The sequence below is a fragment of the Barbus barbus genome (genome assembly GCF_936440315.1).
Source record: "Barbus barbus genome assembly, chromosome: 20".
NCBI lineage: Eukaryota > Metazoa > Chordata > Actinopteri > Cypriniformes > Cyprinidae > Barbus > Barbus barbus.
The window spans coordinates 10731907-10747021 of record NC_136748.1 but is presented as its reverse complement, the minus strand read 5'-3'; the positions used below and the strand labels follow the sequence as shown (position 1 = coordinate 10747021).

Genomic DNA, 15115 nt, shown 5'->3' with positions numbered 1-15115 from the left:
CCTAAAAACTTATCAAACCTTAAAACAAGCTTCATGTTTGTGCGATTGGACACAGGGAGCCAGTGGGACAAACAGCAGACAGCAAACATGGCAAACTGTCCAATAAAGCCTCAGTCCCCAAGGAGAGTTCGATGTTGGACTCTCTCTGCCTCCCTTCATTCCCATTCTATTAATACACCCAAACAAAAGGAGGAGGCAGTAATGAGGGAGCTTCAGGGAGAACAGTGATGGGGAAAAGGCCGAAAGCAGCAGCTTTCAGACACATGAAAGCGAGCTGAGCTCCTGCTGTTCTTATTGCTCTTGTCCTTTGCCCGGGTTCGAGTGGGCAGGAGCACCGGTTTATGTGTGTTTGATGTGTGTGTGTGTGTGTGTGTGTGCATGCATTCCCGCCGCTGGGTCCCAATCCAGCCCTCGCTATTTAAAAGCTCAATGATGGGATGTCTCATCTCTATTAGTACACAGGAAGTGGAATGCATGATTTACTTAGAGACCAGAGCCTAGCGTCTGTCCCTAAAAATGGCAGTTATGTTTGCACTGATGAGGCACAGTTTAGATTCAGTATTTTCTAATGCATAAATGTCTTTCAGGATATGATATATTTCAGAAACATAAGAAGAAAGGAAGAAAATAACTTTTGCATAGCATTGTAGAGTTCAAGTGCCTTTCAAATAGTTTTGTAGTGCTTGAAAGATATGAATACCACCATGTCAGCCATCACAGCATAATGCTCTTAATAATACAGATGGTCATTGAGGCTAAAGATAAAACCATTCCTTTCAACTGAAAAAATGCCACCACCAACTAGAAAACACAAACACCGAGAACCACATAATCAGCTCAGCAGTGTTGTACACTCTTAAAATTAAAGGTTCTGTATTGGCATCAATGGTTCATCGAGGAACCTTTAACAAGCATGGAACCAAGTGGAAAAAGGTTTTTCAGATTATTAAATGTTCTTCACACTTCGAAAGAAACATGTTATATTAGGAACTCTTCACTGAAAGAATCCAAAATGGTTCCTCTATGGCATTGCTACCATAGAAGGGAAAAAAACTTTTGGAATCCTTTTTATTTTTATGTGTCTAGTACCCAAGTCCAGACAAGACTGGATTTGGACTCAAGAGTCCAGGCTGAGAGCAAAAGCTTGCAACATTGCACTTCATTGTCTCAAAACCTCCAAGGCTTGTGAAACAGATGATGCTAAGAATCGTTTTAAACATCACAGATTCTGCCGCAGCACGTCTTTAAGCATCAGTCATCTAACACAGGGCCAAAAACACAACATGCCACCATCAAACAGGAAACCACAGATGTCTTTTAGCTAGCGTATAACTTCATTTCGGGCTAAAATGTGGCCCTGCAGTCATGGTTAACTTCTTTAAGATAAGCGTGTTATTAGGCTTTGCAAATGCTTAAAGTCAGCATGAATCAAAACCCATTTTCTTTCTCTCATGTGATGCATTCTCTAGTGAAATAGTATAAGACAAAAATGAGTCTATCCATCTGAAACTGATTGGATCATGAAAAGTGGCACCATTACAGAGCAGTATGCAGTCAGATTGAATGAAAGTTTGCTAAAGCTGTGGCAAAATAGCCATTTATAGCATTATCCAATAGCCTGAGAGTCCTAAGTGATCGAAAAGAAAGAGTTGCATTTTGTTTTGTCACTGTTTACAATAGAATCTGGTGCATTACAAATTTAAAATGAGTCCAATTTGATTTTACGTTTACTTTAAATAAGCAGATTCATGCACTCAGGCATAAAACTTTTAGTAAAACAAGACCCAAAGCAACACCTCTAGAGTTCTCTCATTTAAGACACGGTCACATTAGTGAAATTTCAGTGATAAACCAAAAACGTCCATTGTCTACAGTAGATATCAGCAATGCACAAAGCAATGCTCACAAAGAAGTCACTTTCAAACATCATCTTTTGGTCATCAAATTTGTGTAAAAAAAACTGAACCTGATGAAAAATCTGCCTGGAAAAATGTTTCGCACCTCAGCAAAATTTCTAAAGGCGCAGATTCCTATTCATATAACTGGATTTCGCCCACAAAATTTCTTAGAGCAAGAGTAAATGTGACTGCACCTTCAGTCTCTTAAAAAATGAATTCAAGTTTAAAAGAACAAATAAATAACATGAGGAAAGGATCTCAACAGAAATTTCAAATAACAAAATATGAAACAAGCCGTCTTTTTTTTTACCTCGCCAAGAGTAACTAACAAGAATTTTACAATGAAATGCTTCCATGGAAACTATTAACACCTAATCGTTGCTACTTCAGTAAAATCTTTTGGAAGAAGTCAAAGATCGAAGTTAGATATGTGAATCAATACCACAAAGCTCCCAGCACAAATGGAGCTGTCATATTTGACAAATTGGTATATACCAAATATGTATCATATACCAAATTTGAGATAAGTCTGTATAAATTAAATTGTATTAAATTTAATAAATTCTATTTATATTCTTTTAAAATACATATCCCTTTCCTTTTTTTTTTTGCCCAAAGCAAAGTGCCTGGTCTTTCAGGACACTGCAGAAGCAGACTTTCCTTTTTTCACCATCAGCGGAAGGTTTGATGCTCCTAAAAGTGAAGTTCACCCTCCTGTTTGAGACACTGGACTGGATGCAGTGAGGTTTCGCCATGCAGGACTTGAGCCAGAAGTTCACTCAAGCGCAGTATTCAGCACTCATGGTATGCATCTATTGCTAGTGATGGATTTGAGTTGGTCCCCGCATGCAAATTCTGGAGTTGTACGACCTTGCCAGAGCGTGAGGAGAAAGAACGGTGGGATAATTATGTATCCTTATTACGTAACCTATCCTGTTGTCCGACCCTCAGATGGGTTTACTCTGTAAATGTGAAGGCAGGCTGGGGTTCGCCCTGAGAGGGCTCATCGTCAGGGCCTAGAGTGAGAGGTGTGCTCACAGAGGCCTGGGGAACAATGGCTGTCTCTCCACCTGGTGTCGTCTTATCCTGAGACTGGGAGGAAGATGATGATGAGTGTGTGCTCTCGCTGGAGCTGCTGCGGGTCTCTGTGCTGGTGCTGGTTTTCTTCATCTTTCTGCGTTTGGCCAAAGGAGCCTTGTCAACTGTCTGGAGTCGGAAGCCCTCCCGCTTACACTTATTAAAGGCCTGGGGAAGACAATAACAGTACTGTGTTATATTGTAATCTTTATTTTCTAGCATCCTTCAGTTTTTTTCCTCTTTCTTACATTGAAGGTGGCTTTGACACAGGTGTGCACTGATATGGTAGAAGATCCCAGGATGTCAGGGGTCATAAGAGGGTTGGAAGAGAGCTGACTGTCATCCTGCAGCCAGCCATTATAGCGCAGGCCACACATTTTTATCCGCTTGTCAGGGTCCACCGTCAGCAGCTCTGAACCATGAGTAGGTCAGGCACATTTTAGTTTTAACAAATGTATTCTAATTTAAATCACTGCAAAACGGTCTCTAAACATCTCCAGCTGTGTCTTACCTTGTATCAGATCTTTGGCCTGATTGGACACATTCCTCCAGGCTTCACCTTCGAAAGAGAAGTCTCCTTGTTTGATCTTCCTCATAATCTCTTCTGCACTTGTGTGCATTAGACTCTTCCCATGGCACTGAAACGGGACCTGGCCAGATAGCATAGTGTACTGCAATAAAATAAAAAAAAAAAAACACAAGTGCACCTTAAATGCAGGGTACCTCAAGGTTCTATCTTAGGACAAATTTATTTTCTTCATATGCGATTCATTAAAAAAAAAAAAAAAAAAGAATACATGAAATTTACCATCACTGTTATGCAAATGATACAGAGCTGTACCTTCCTTTTAAAGTCAAGTTTATTTTAGTAATCTTTCATGAAAAAGTTATCATTTGATCCACCTCTGAGACAACTTTCTGTTTTGAACATGTCACCAGGACTGTGCTGTTGAGGGAAACACTGTAGTCCTCCACAATTGACTGCAAACACTCTTTTTGATCCAATCAATTCCTGATGAATAAAATCAAGCCCTGCCTTACATTTAATATGATAAGAAATGTGTCACATTATGGCTGTATAATGGATTCAAATTTTAAATCAGTATACAGTTTTGTTATGCTTTTAAAGCTGTAAGTGTAATAGAACCTTGTTACTCTGATCTCTGCAGTTTCCATCACACCTACAGATCTCTTAAATGTGCCAACCAGCTGCTCCTTACTCACTCTTGGTGCTTTATGTTTAAAGATAATTGTGCCTTCTCTGTTGGTGCCGAGGTCAGAAAATAGCCACATTCCATTGTGTCCTCATCAATACATTCAAATTGTGCCTTTAGACTTATTTATTCTAGCTGGACATTGTCACAATGTAACGGTCATTGTGTGCTGGACAGATGTAATGTGTATTATCCATTTGTCTGTTTGAGCACAACAACACTGATCAACTTTTTTTGTTTTTAAATGTGCTATATCAATAAATTAGAGATAATTGTTATGAAAAGTAAATGGAAAAAAAAAGTGCACACCTAAATAAGTTACAAAGATCTTGTCTTTCTCAGCACTGTGGTCTCTTTCCATGCAGTGTAGAGCTCCAGGGTCTCTCAGCTCACAGCCTGTCAGAGATCATCACGTCAAACTCTGCTGCACTACTCTGTTCTCCCCCCAGCCAGGTCCTGCTCCCCAGTAGAGTGCCACTAAAATAACTCAGCCATGGACATCTCCCCCTGGCTCCATCTCGCTATCTCCTCTCATCTTTCTCTCAATGAAGTCCTAGCTGAAAAAATCTCTGCTTAAGGGTAGTCGCAAGGACTTCCGATCAGCAATGCTAAGCTGTTTTAGAAAGGCTTGATAGTTTGTTTATTTTGGTTGGTGTTCAAGTGAATAAGTGTCAGAAACAGCAAGACATGGATTCATTTCCAAAAGGAGTAAATAATCTACATGGAGGAGGATAAAAGCTTGTGTGGATACAGAATCTCATATTTGCAGAAACAAGAGAAATCACTCATATATTCATACAAAATGCACCATTCAGTGTTTTATTTCCATTAAAAAAGGATGAAAAATTAGATAATTCTGTGTGACTAAGGTGCATTTAGCACTTAGCACTTGCCCCTTTCTGTTCTCCATAAAATTAGTTTCAAACCCTGGTGGGCTTCCCTGCAGATTAGTGGTTGCTGTTATCGGGTGGCCAATGGCCAATATAAAACCAATATACATGATATGATATCAAACTATTTAATTTAGAGATAATGACTTTAATTGACATACTATTTACTAAAATAGAAATAAATCATTTGAAAACGAATCAAATGAATCTGAACTTGATAAAAATACATTTTTAAAATGATTAGATTTATATTTTAGATAGCAATTTTCAAAAAACAGTTTGGTATGGCATGGCAGAATGCCAGCTAATAGTGCTGCTATTATAATCTCTAAAAAGATGACATCTCAGTTCATTGCAATCTCACAAAGCTCTGTTAAAGCACAATGTATATTTGCATAATGAAACTTTCATAAAGTCTACGATTCATGTTATAATGAGGATTCGTGAGCACGCACATTTCAGCACTGCACTCCTGACTGGCCATTGCGTTCCAGAAATGAACATTGCTCAACGCAGCAAACGTGTTATAGCCTAAATAAAAACTCTGCCTACGCTTGCGCCTGTTAATCGTTTTTGTTTTATATTAGTTCTTGTTGCTTTTGTGCAATAGATGAATAATAATTTAAGATATTTTATATTAAGATATTTCTATTTTGCGGGAGTCCCATAAATAATTTTATTCTCCCGCATCCAGATTATAAAACACTGCATTCTGTTAGCAACTCTTGTAACTCTAATTACTATTTTGAAAATTATAACGCCTTAAATTACTCCGTTACTAAAAAAATGATCAAATTACAATAACGCGTTACTAAGTAATGCATTACTGCCCAATACTGCTGAGAACTAACTGAAATGGGACATAAAAAACAATCATTTATAAAGTTCTTCATAGGAAGCAACTTTAAGTCACTCACACTCATTTAGCACTCGGCAGCCAACTTGGTAATGCATAAATATGAGCTATTCTTGAAAAAAATAACAAAAAAGAACCTTTCCTAGTACTTGTACCTTACATACTGTAGGCATTATGTGCAGTATGAATATTGGCCTTACCAAAATGACTCCTAAACTCCAGAGGTCACAGGACTCATCGTAACCATCGTATTTGAGGATTTCCGGTGCAGCGTACTGAAGAGTGAAGCAGGGGGTCTTCAGGAGCTGATTGTCAAGGGGTTTGAGCCGTGCAAAGCCAAAGTCAATAACTTTTATCTCTGAGTTCTCAGTGTCATCAGTGAAGAGCAAATTCTACAAAGAGAAAAGAGATTAAAGAAAACTCCATTATACAGTCAGAAAAATAAAGCAAAATAAACCTTATTAGTTTACCAACACAAATGTTTACTAATTCACTGTTCATCAAACTGAAATACAAGCAAAATTGAGGAACATAAACTTAACAAGGCAGATGTTTCTTGAACAAGATTCCTTTTAATTAAGTGAGAATTGTCAATCCTGAGACCTAACTACTATGTAAAGTTCTGCCCAACCTGTACTTTGGGGCTCATCAGCCTGGAGTGCTGTGACATGTGGGTTGTACATTTGAGATAATGACAGTGGATGTGTTGTGGCATGCTGTACCTCTGGTTTGAGGTCCCTGTGCACCACACCAACATCATGCATGTGGCTGACTGCAGACACTAGTCTGCGCATGATGCGGCTGGCCTCCGTCTCACTGAAGTGCTGCTTCCTTCTGATCCTCTCCAGCAACTCTCCACCTTGCAGGAGCTCCAGAACAAGATATGTGTGTAGCTACACAAACAAAGTAGTTTTATTTTAATATCATTGATATACTATTTTAGGTTTGTTAATATTTTGAACAAGATTTTATTAGTGGTTATCAGATGTTCTCCAGAAATTGAGCCTTGGTGCTCATGCGAGCAATAGGCATTGAGTCTGGCCTCAAACACATCCAAAACAAATTTATCCTTTCCAATAATTTCCTGACACTCTCTCATCAATCCACTTAATAATAGAGGCATAGGCAGCGCTGATCTTCCCTACACACAAAGTACACGCTCTTGCTCTCAAGGATGATTTAAATTGTCATGAAACCCTAAAACACCTTTTTTAAAATGTTAACATATATGAACAGGTTGCACATCAGTGAAAACAAAAACAGCACTCATTATGTCAATTATTAAGCGAAAAGTGGTTATTTTTTCATTTTTGGAGCAATGTCATTCTTACGGTTCAAAAAGCAAAGTTGAACCAACATCAAAAGTGATGTGCATGCGTTAATTTGCAGTGGTGATTGGCTGTCGTGGCTGGAGAGTACGCGTCTATGTCATTCGTTTTCTGAGCTCTTCTCACTATTATTCATGAGAAAGAACTCTTATGATCCAATCACTGCGCTGTATAATGCATGATGCAAATCTCATGAACAAGCTTCAGTGCAGTCAGTTTACCTCTGTAAACATGACCGTAACAATATTTAATATTTAACAACATGTGGAGCGCGCATGAGAGAGCAGTTTCTGCACAAACACCATGAGTTTAACAACAACTCTCTGCACCAATCATAGTTCATATCCGGACCAGAGTTTGTGTGAACATATTTCATATTCTCTTGTGCTCCGAACTTTATCCAGCACAGTGTATGCGCACATATGTCTTCTTCAAACTAAAGATGCGCAAATAAGGGCACTGATAGAGCGGTACGTCGATCATGAACGCGGTGACATGACATGACAGGTTATTTTGATACACAGTAAACAAAGATACAGACTGAAAATTAAAAAAGTAACTATGCCTTTATTCTTTGTTTTAAACCTATGTTTGTCATTTGTTCTGAGACAGTAGTGCTGGTAAATGTGAAAATATAATTTGAACTTTTAAATGTTCGTCTTCATTTTTCACAAATAATTATAAATAAACTAGATCAATGGATTTTTTTCCCCAGAAAGATGCAGTGTTAACCCTACCATTTTATTTTAAGGACCTGGGGGAGGCTGTCACTGCTGCCGCTGCATGTGCTATTACCGTGTACTCTATCGCACACACCAAACTGTCAAATGCAGGATCCAAAACAGTCAGTCAATCTAATCGTCATTCAGACAAAACTTTGCTTCAAGACTGAGCCACACTGCTGACGTGATCTAATCACTAGCACACCCTGAGCACATGTGAGTTAATTCCTCTTATCGGCAAGACATATCGGCATAATTTTTCATATCTGGCCGATGCCGATATTTACATTTAAAGCCATTACCAGCCGATTCCGATATCAGTCCGATAATATTGTGCATACCTAAGAAATACATTATTTGCAAGAATAGCCACATGGAACAGTATATGATCGCAATTACACAGATAGATAATCTATTATTAAGTGCAAAGCCTTCTATCCTGGTGGAGTTTAATCACAGAAAGAAATTCAGAGGGAATGCTGCCTTTGAACTTAGAAGGAGCTGGAAAAATCACTTGGCAAAGGTTCAGATTCAAGATGATTTAATAAATGGGCTTCAGTCTCATTATACGCTGAATTAGTGTGAATAAGTGAACGGCAGAACAAGTGTTTGTGTGCCGTACGTGGGTGGGATGAGATAGAAAAGAGTGTATGAGTGTGCAAGTGTGTGTGTGTGTGTGTGTGTGTGTGCGCACTCGGCAGCCAACTTGGTAATGCATAAATATGAGAAGAAATAGAGGCAAATGAAAAAGAGCAAGCTAATATCTCTCATTATCTCTGGTATAGAGGAACAAAGACCATGACCGGGCAGGGCGGCTTTGCTTTTCATCTGGGGCACGGCACTGGCTACAGAGGGTGGGGGTTGATAAACTCCAATCGGCAAGAGGGCACGCACACACACATACACATTTTACAGATCTGAAGAGGTGCCCAACTGACTCAAGCTTATCATACTAATGAATAGTAGGACGATGGATCAGGATGTCTGGCACACACACACAAAATAAAAAAAAAATACAAACAGCACATACATACATACATACACATATATATATATATACATACACACACACACACACACACACACACACACACACACACACACACAGGTACATGCATATACAGTATCTCACAGAAGTGAGTACACCCCTCACATTTTTGTAAATATTTTATTATATAATTTCATGTGACAACACTGAAGAAATGACACTTTGCTACAATGTAAAGTAGTGAGTGTACAGCTTGTATAACAGTGTAAATTTGCTGTCCCCTCAAAATAACGCAACACAGCTATTAATGTCTAAACCGTTGGCCACAAAAGTGAGCACACCCCTAAGTGAAAATGTCCAAATTGGGCCCAATTAGCCATTTTCTCTCCCCGGTGTCATGTCACTCGTTAGTGTTACAAGGTCTCAGGTGTGAATAGCGAGCAGGTGTGTTAAATTTGGTGTTATCGCTCTGACTCTCTCATACTGGTGACTGGAAGATCAACATGGCACCTCATGGCAAAGAACTCTCTGAGGATCTGAAAAAAATTATTGTTGCTCTACATAAAGATGACGTAGGCTATAAGAAGATTGCCAAGACCCTGAAACTGAGCTGCAGCACGGTGGCCAGGACCATACAGCGGTTTAATAGGACAGGTTCCACTCAGAACAGGCCTCGCCAAGGTTGACCAAAGTTGTTGAGTGCACGTGCTCAGCGTCATATCCAGAGGTTGTGTTTGGGAAATAGACGTATGAGTGCTGCCAGCATTGCTGCAGAGGTTGAAGGGGTGGGGGGTCAGCCTGTCAGTGCTCAGACCATACGCCGCACACTGCATCAAACTGGTCTGCATGGCTGTCGTCCCAGAAGGAAGCCTCTTCTAAAGATGATGCACAAGAAAGCCCGCAAACAGTTTTCTGAAGACAAGCAGACTAAGGGCATGGATTACTGGAACAATGATGAGACCAAGATAAAATTATTTGGTTCAGATGGTGTCAAGCGTGTGTGGTGGCAACCAGGTGAGGAGTACAAAGACAAGTGTGTCTTGCCTACAGTCAAGCATGGTGGTGGGAGTGTCATGGTCTGGGGCTGCATGAGTGCTGCCAGCACTGGGGAGCTTCAGTTCATTGAGGGAACCATGAATGCCAACATGTACTGTGACAAACTGAAGCAGAGACTGGGCCGCAGGGCAGTATTCCAACATGATAACAACCCCAAACCCACCTCCAAGATGACCACTGCCTTGCTAAAGAAGCTGAGGGTAAAGGTGATGGACTGGCCAAGCATGTCTCCAGACCTAATCCCTATTGAGCATCTGTGGGGCATCCTCAAATGGAAGGTGGAGGAGCGCAAGGTCTCTAACATCCACCAGCTCCGTGATGTTGTCATGGAGGAGTGGAAGAGGACTCCAGTGGCAACCTGTGAAGCTCTGGTGAACTCCATGCCCAAGAGGGTTAAGTTAAGGCAGTGCTGGAAAATATTGACACTATGGGCCCAATTTGGACATTTTCATTTAGGGGTGTACTCACTTTGTGGCCAGAAGTTTAGACATTAATGGCTGTGTGTTGAGTTATTTTATAAAAGCTGTACACTCACTACTTTACATCGTAGCAAAGTGTAATTTCTTCAGTGTTGTCACATGAAAAGATATAATAAGATATTTACAAAAATGTGAGGGGTGTACTCAATTCTGTGAGATACTGTGTGTGTGTGTGTGTGTGTGTGTGTGTGTGTGTATATATATATATATTTATTTAAATTTTCATTTCCATTTATATATATATTTTTGTTCAACAATTTGGGTTCAGGACATTTTTTTCAAAAAATTAACCAAAATATTTCCATTTTAAACAAATGCTGTTCTTTTGAACCTTCTATTCTTCAAAGAAGCTTGAAAAGAAAGTGTATCATGGTTTCCAGAAAAATATTAAGCTGCACAACTGTTTTCAACATTAATAACAAATGTTTCTTGAGCAGCATATTAAGAAATAATTAGAAATTAGACATTTCTGAAGGATCATGTGACACTGAAAACTGGAGTAATTGCTGCTGAAAATTCATTTATTACATTATTTACATTTACATTTATTCATTTAGCTGACGCTTTTATCCAAAGCGACTTACAATTGCTATATATGTCAGAGGTCGCACGCCTCTGGAGCAACTAGGGGTTAAGTGTCTTGCTCAAGGACACATTGGTGTCTCACAGTGGATTATAAACATTATAAAATTATAAACAGTGGATTATAAACATTATAAAATAGAAAACATTGTACATAATGATATTTCACAATATTGCACTTTCATTACATTTTTGATCATATAAATGCAGCTTTGTTGAACATGGTGCTCTTTTTTTCAAGAACATTAAAAAATCTTAGAGGTGGAAAAAATATTTTTATTTTGATGAAATATAATTTTTGTAATTCTAAAACAAACTTTTTTACAGTGTTTACTGTACAAGCTGTTTTCGTAATCTAGGTTTTTTAGTCTGTTTTTAGTCTCCCATTGACTTTCTTTGGCAAAGCAGATGCACTTCTATTTATTTTTTTTACTGCCCTGCAGGAAATGTAAATCTGTTTTTCTCTAGGATTTATTAAATAAGTAAAAAGGACCAATGTGATGTTGTTGTAGTGAAAACCAACCATGGTGTTATTTCTCCAGTTTTAACCTTCTTTGGTGCTGCATCTGATAAAGACTGGACTGTAATTGAGATGAAGTACAAAGAAAAGGAAGGGGACGGTTTATGAACAGGAGGGAATTAAATCTGGAGCAGGTGTGAGGACAAAGAGAGTTCAAACTTATTCAGGCTAGCCCAGTTCATTGAGAGAATGAGGCTTTGATGTGCACATGAGCTCTGGGTTTCAGTCTCAAACACGGTCTTACCTGGTCGTGGTAGATCTCATGCAGCTTGACTATGTTGGGGTGTCCATCACACAGTTTGAGAGCAGCGATCTCTTTCTGCGTCTGTGCCTCCATTCTTCAGAACAGTAAACTACAAATTACTTCCACGAATGTTAGCCTATATAATTTAACTGAACTTTAAATACATCCAAAAAACTCTTTGGTTGCATAGCTGGTACCTTTTACTGACGATCTTTACAGCGTATTTCTGTCCAGTCTTTTTGTGAGTGCACTGTCTGCAGATGGAGAAGCTTCCCTCTCCCAGAGCGTTCTCCCTCAGGTCCATCTCATAGTTCATGTAGAACGGAGAGTCCTACAGTCAGTTCGTTTGAAGTTTAGAGGTCAGGTAAAATCCACTTACAATGTTAATCAAGGTTTCTTGCACCAAAACAATTGTAATATACTTTCACATGACCTGACACTTAGAATTAAATGAGTTAATTTGTTTCCATACCTTTAACATTTTTATATGTAAATGAGCCCTGTTTTGATTGGCTAGCCTCTATATTTTGTTGAATTTCAAACTGACATTTATCAGAATCAAGTTCATGATTAATGTGAAACTGCTGCAAAGGTCATATGTTATTGTGCTTATGGTTTGATGATTTCTGAATGATCAGTTTTTGCTGATTTATTTTGATAAATGGTCTGGACAGATTGTGAAGGGAGCTTTGGTTGTAAATGTTGCAGTATGTCTGCAGAGTACATCAAAAAGGTTTTATTTTACAAAAGCAGAGAACATTCAGCTGCTCTTGATAGTTTTTGACACTTCTGGAGAAGGGTATAAAATGTCAGGTTTTTATATTTTGTGCTACTATTTTTAATTGCTGGTCTACGTACACACAAGAGATGGATGTTGTTGGCTTTTTTAGTGTATCACGCCCATGAACACAATGTTCTAAAGACATTTTCAAATTAAAAATAGTCCAACTTTGACAAGCAGTGCAGAAGTTCAATTTAAAAACAACAGACCGATCAGATGGATATGGGGGCAGAATAGACATCTTCAGTGTATTGAGAGTGTACATCAGCAACATTTTATGAGAGTTTATGTGCATTTATGCACCACTTCTGCTAAATACCACTGCACTCCATCTAGCTGTTTTTAAACAAGAAATGTATGAAAGCCCCTCAAAATGTATGCCACTCAACAGTGAAGCTGCATTGTAATATTTTGCATAGTGAATTGTAGTAGGACTTTTGTTCTCATGTCAATTTATTCTTCTCTACTGCACATTATCTATTTCTCTATCTCACCCTCTATTTATATTCTCTTACATCATTTAATTTACCAAAAACTAGAAATCAACCAAAATACTGATATTATGGTATGCACATTATGCATTCAATATCCATTCCTGTAGCTCAACCAGTAGAGCGTGGCACAAGCTTTGGAAAAAAAGTGTCTGCCAAGCACATAAATGTAAATCTATTACCAATAATAATTTGTTCCTGTATTATATAATAGGAGAAGGTGTAATTATTTATGCAAGCAATTGAAATATTAAGTTACTGTACCTGTGAACTATGTTGTACACAGTGGTGTAATGGCAGTATTACAGTAGAAGCTATTTTCTTAAGACTTAAGGTCCTTGCACAGTCCAAAATTTCCGTATGCATTTTTTAAAATTTCATTTGTATTTGGCATCCTTTCCTATCAAAATGCTTGCTACGGATACGAAAATGCAGAAAATCGAACCTGGTCCAAATTTTTTTTATTACAGACTAATGTTTCGGAGGCAGTGTGTAAACATGATTGACACAACATGAGTTCATATTTATTTTTTAACGTGCAAAAATTTTGGACAATAATTTCAGACTCCGTGTGCAAAGACCTTTAAACTAAAGATGGCGTAAAACCAATATTTCAAGAACCGATTAAAAAAAAAAAAGTGTAAATATTGTTTAAAAATATTAATAGTAGTTTAATGGTCTATCACTATCGAAAACTAATTTGCTGCCTAATAAGCACAGGCATTTCTTTCAATGTTTTTGCAAAAATAATGACCGTTTTCAAACAGGTTTCCTGAAGATTTCACCCTTTTTCCATTGGTCGCATTGGAGAAAATGTTTACACTTTTAGGTCAAATCAACATACGAATGGCTTGCTTACAGTTGCAACTAACATTAAACTGGGATGGGAGACAGTATTTTAACAAAAAAAAACAAAAAAAAATTGGCATTTTAAAATCAGCAATATGCAGACTGACCTTCATCATAGCACTACGGGCAACAGCGGCGGAGCCCGGCCTCTCTGACCTGCCGCACAGCTGAGCCGGGTCGTCCATCACCGCATTCCTCTTAAACAGGATGGAGGGAGCCATGAAGGAATAGCCCTGCAGACACAAACATCTATAAACACACTCACTAACAGAAGAGGGAACTAATGCAGAGGAAGTTTCAGGGACACTGACAGAACTCAAACACCAAGGCCTTTTGCATTTCTGCAAATCCTTCATGCTGTGGGACTCCAATCACATTGTTTGCGACAACTGCATCATGTGCGCCCATCTAAATAAAGTCTCCTACAGCCCATGTCCCACTTACACGGCCAGACTGCAGCTGTGTGCTACATGGGCGGAGGAGTGGCTGGCTGGATGAGAGGATGGCTGGACGGAAGGATGAGGAGATGAATGGTTGAAATGCTTTTAATTGCTAAGCCAAGGTATTTGATTGCCCTGCTTTTCAAATTAGCACAGTATTATTCACATCTGATGCTTGAATCCATCTCCATATCACCATAATTACATCTCCAAACAGCTCTCTAATTCATCTGAATACCAAAATAGACAGCCGGGCTCATGTTGCGTAAGTGATCATTATAAAGGCTGACTTGCCCATATCCACTTCGGTACTTCCTGCTTACTAATAATGGAGGGTTAACTGAACAATTATATTCTAAAGCAACATCAAATGTCCACTTGTGTGCAGAAATTCATTCTCAGTGTCATAAATATATGCTCAGTGTGAATCAATACTGTTTTAGGTATATCACACATTAAATTATATATTGACCTGGAAAAGAAATCAGACGATATTTGGTAATTGGACAATTTGGACAATTCTGCTTCAAAAGCTGAACTTTTTTTTGAGTGAATTGAGAACATTTGCATAAAATACACTACCATTCAAAATTTGGGGTCAGTAATATTTTTGTTGAAAGAATCTAATACTTGCATGCAGCAAGTATGCATTCATTTGATCAAAAGTGGCAGTAAGACTTACAATTAATTTAGAATTATG

At 38.5% G+C, this 15115-nt stretch overlaps 1 protein-coding gene across 2 annotated transcripts in view; it reads right to left on the bottom strand.

Annotated features, from left to right (window-relative positions):
• Nucleotides 1–2104: 2104 nt before the first annotated feature.
• LOC306886495 (ribosomal protein S6 kinase alpha-5-like) overlaps nt 2105–15115 on the bottom strand; it is a 36211-nt gene continuing 23200 nt past the window's right edge. The window contains exons 10-17 of one of the 2 annotated variants that reach the window (XM_079443637.1): nt 14083–14208; nt 12052–12185; nt 11855–11948; nt 6658–6828; nt 6136–6327; nt 3487–3646; nt 3224–3387; nt 2105–3143 (exon numbers count right to left, since the gene is read on the bottom strand). In XM_079443637.1, the coding sequence (XP_079299763.1) occupies nt 2856–3143; nt 3224–3387; nt 3487–3646; nt 6136–6327; nt 6658–6828; nt 11855–11948; nt 12052–12185; nt 14083–14208 (1329 nt within the window). In that variant the 3' untranslated portion in view covers nt 2105–2855. The remainder of the gene's footprint in view (nt 3144–3223; nt 3388–3486; nt 3647–6135; nt 6328–6657; nt 6829–11854; nt 11949–12051; nt 12186–14082; nt 14209–15115) is intronic. The other variant, XM_079443638.1, reaches the window with a different exon arrangement.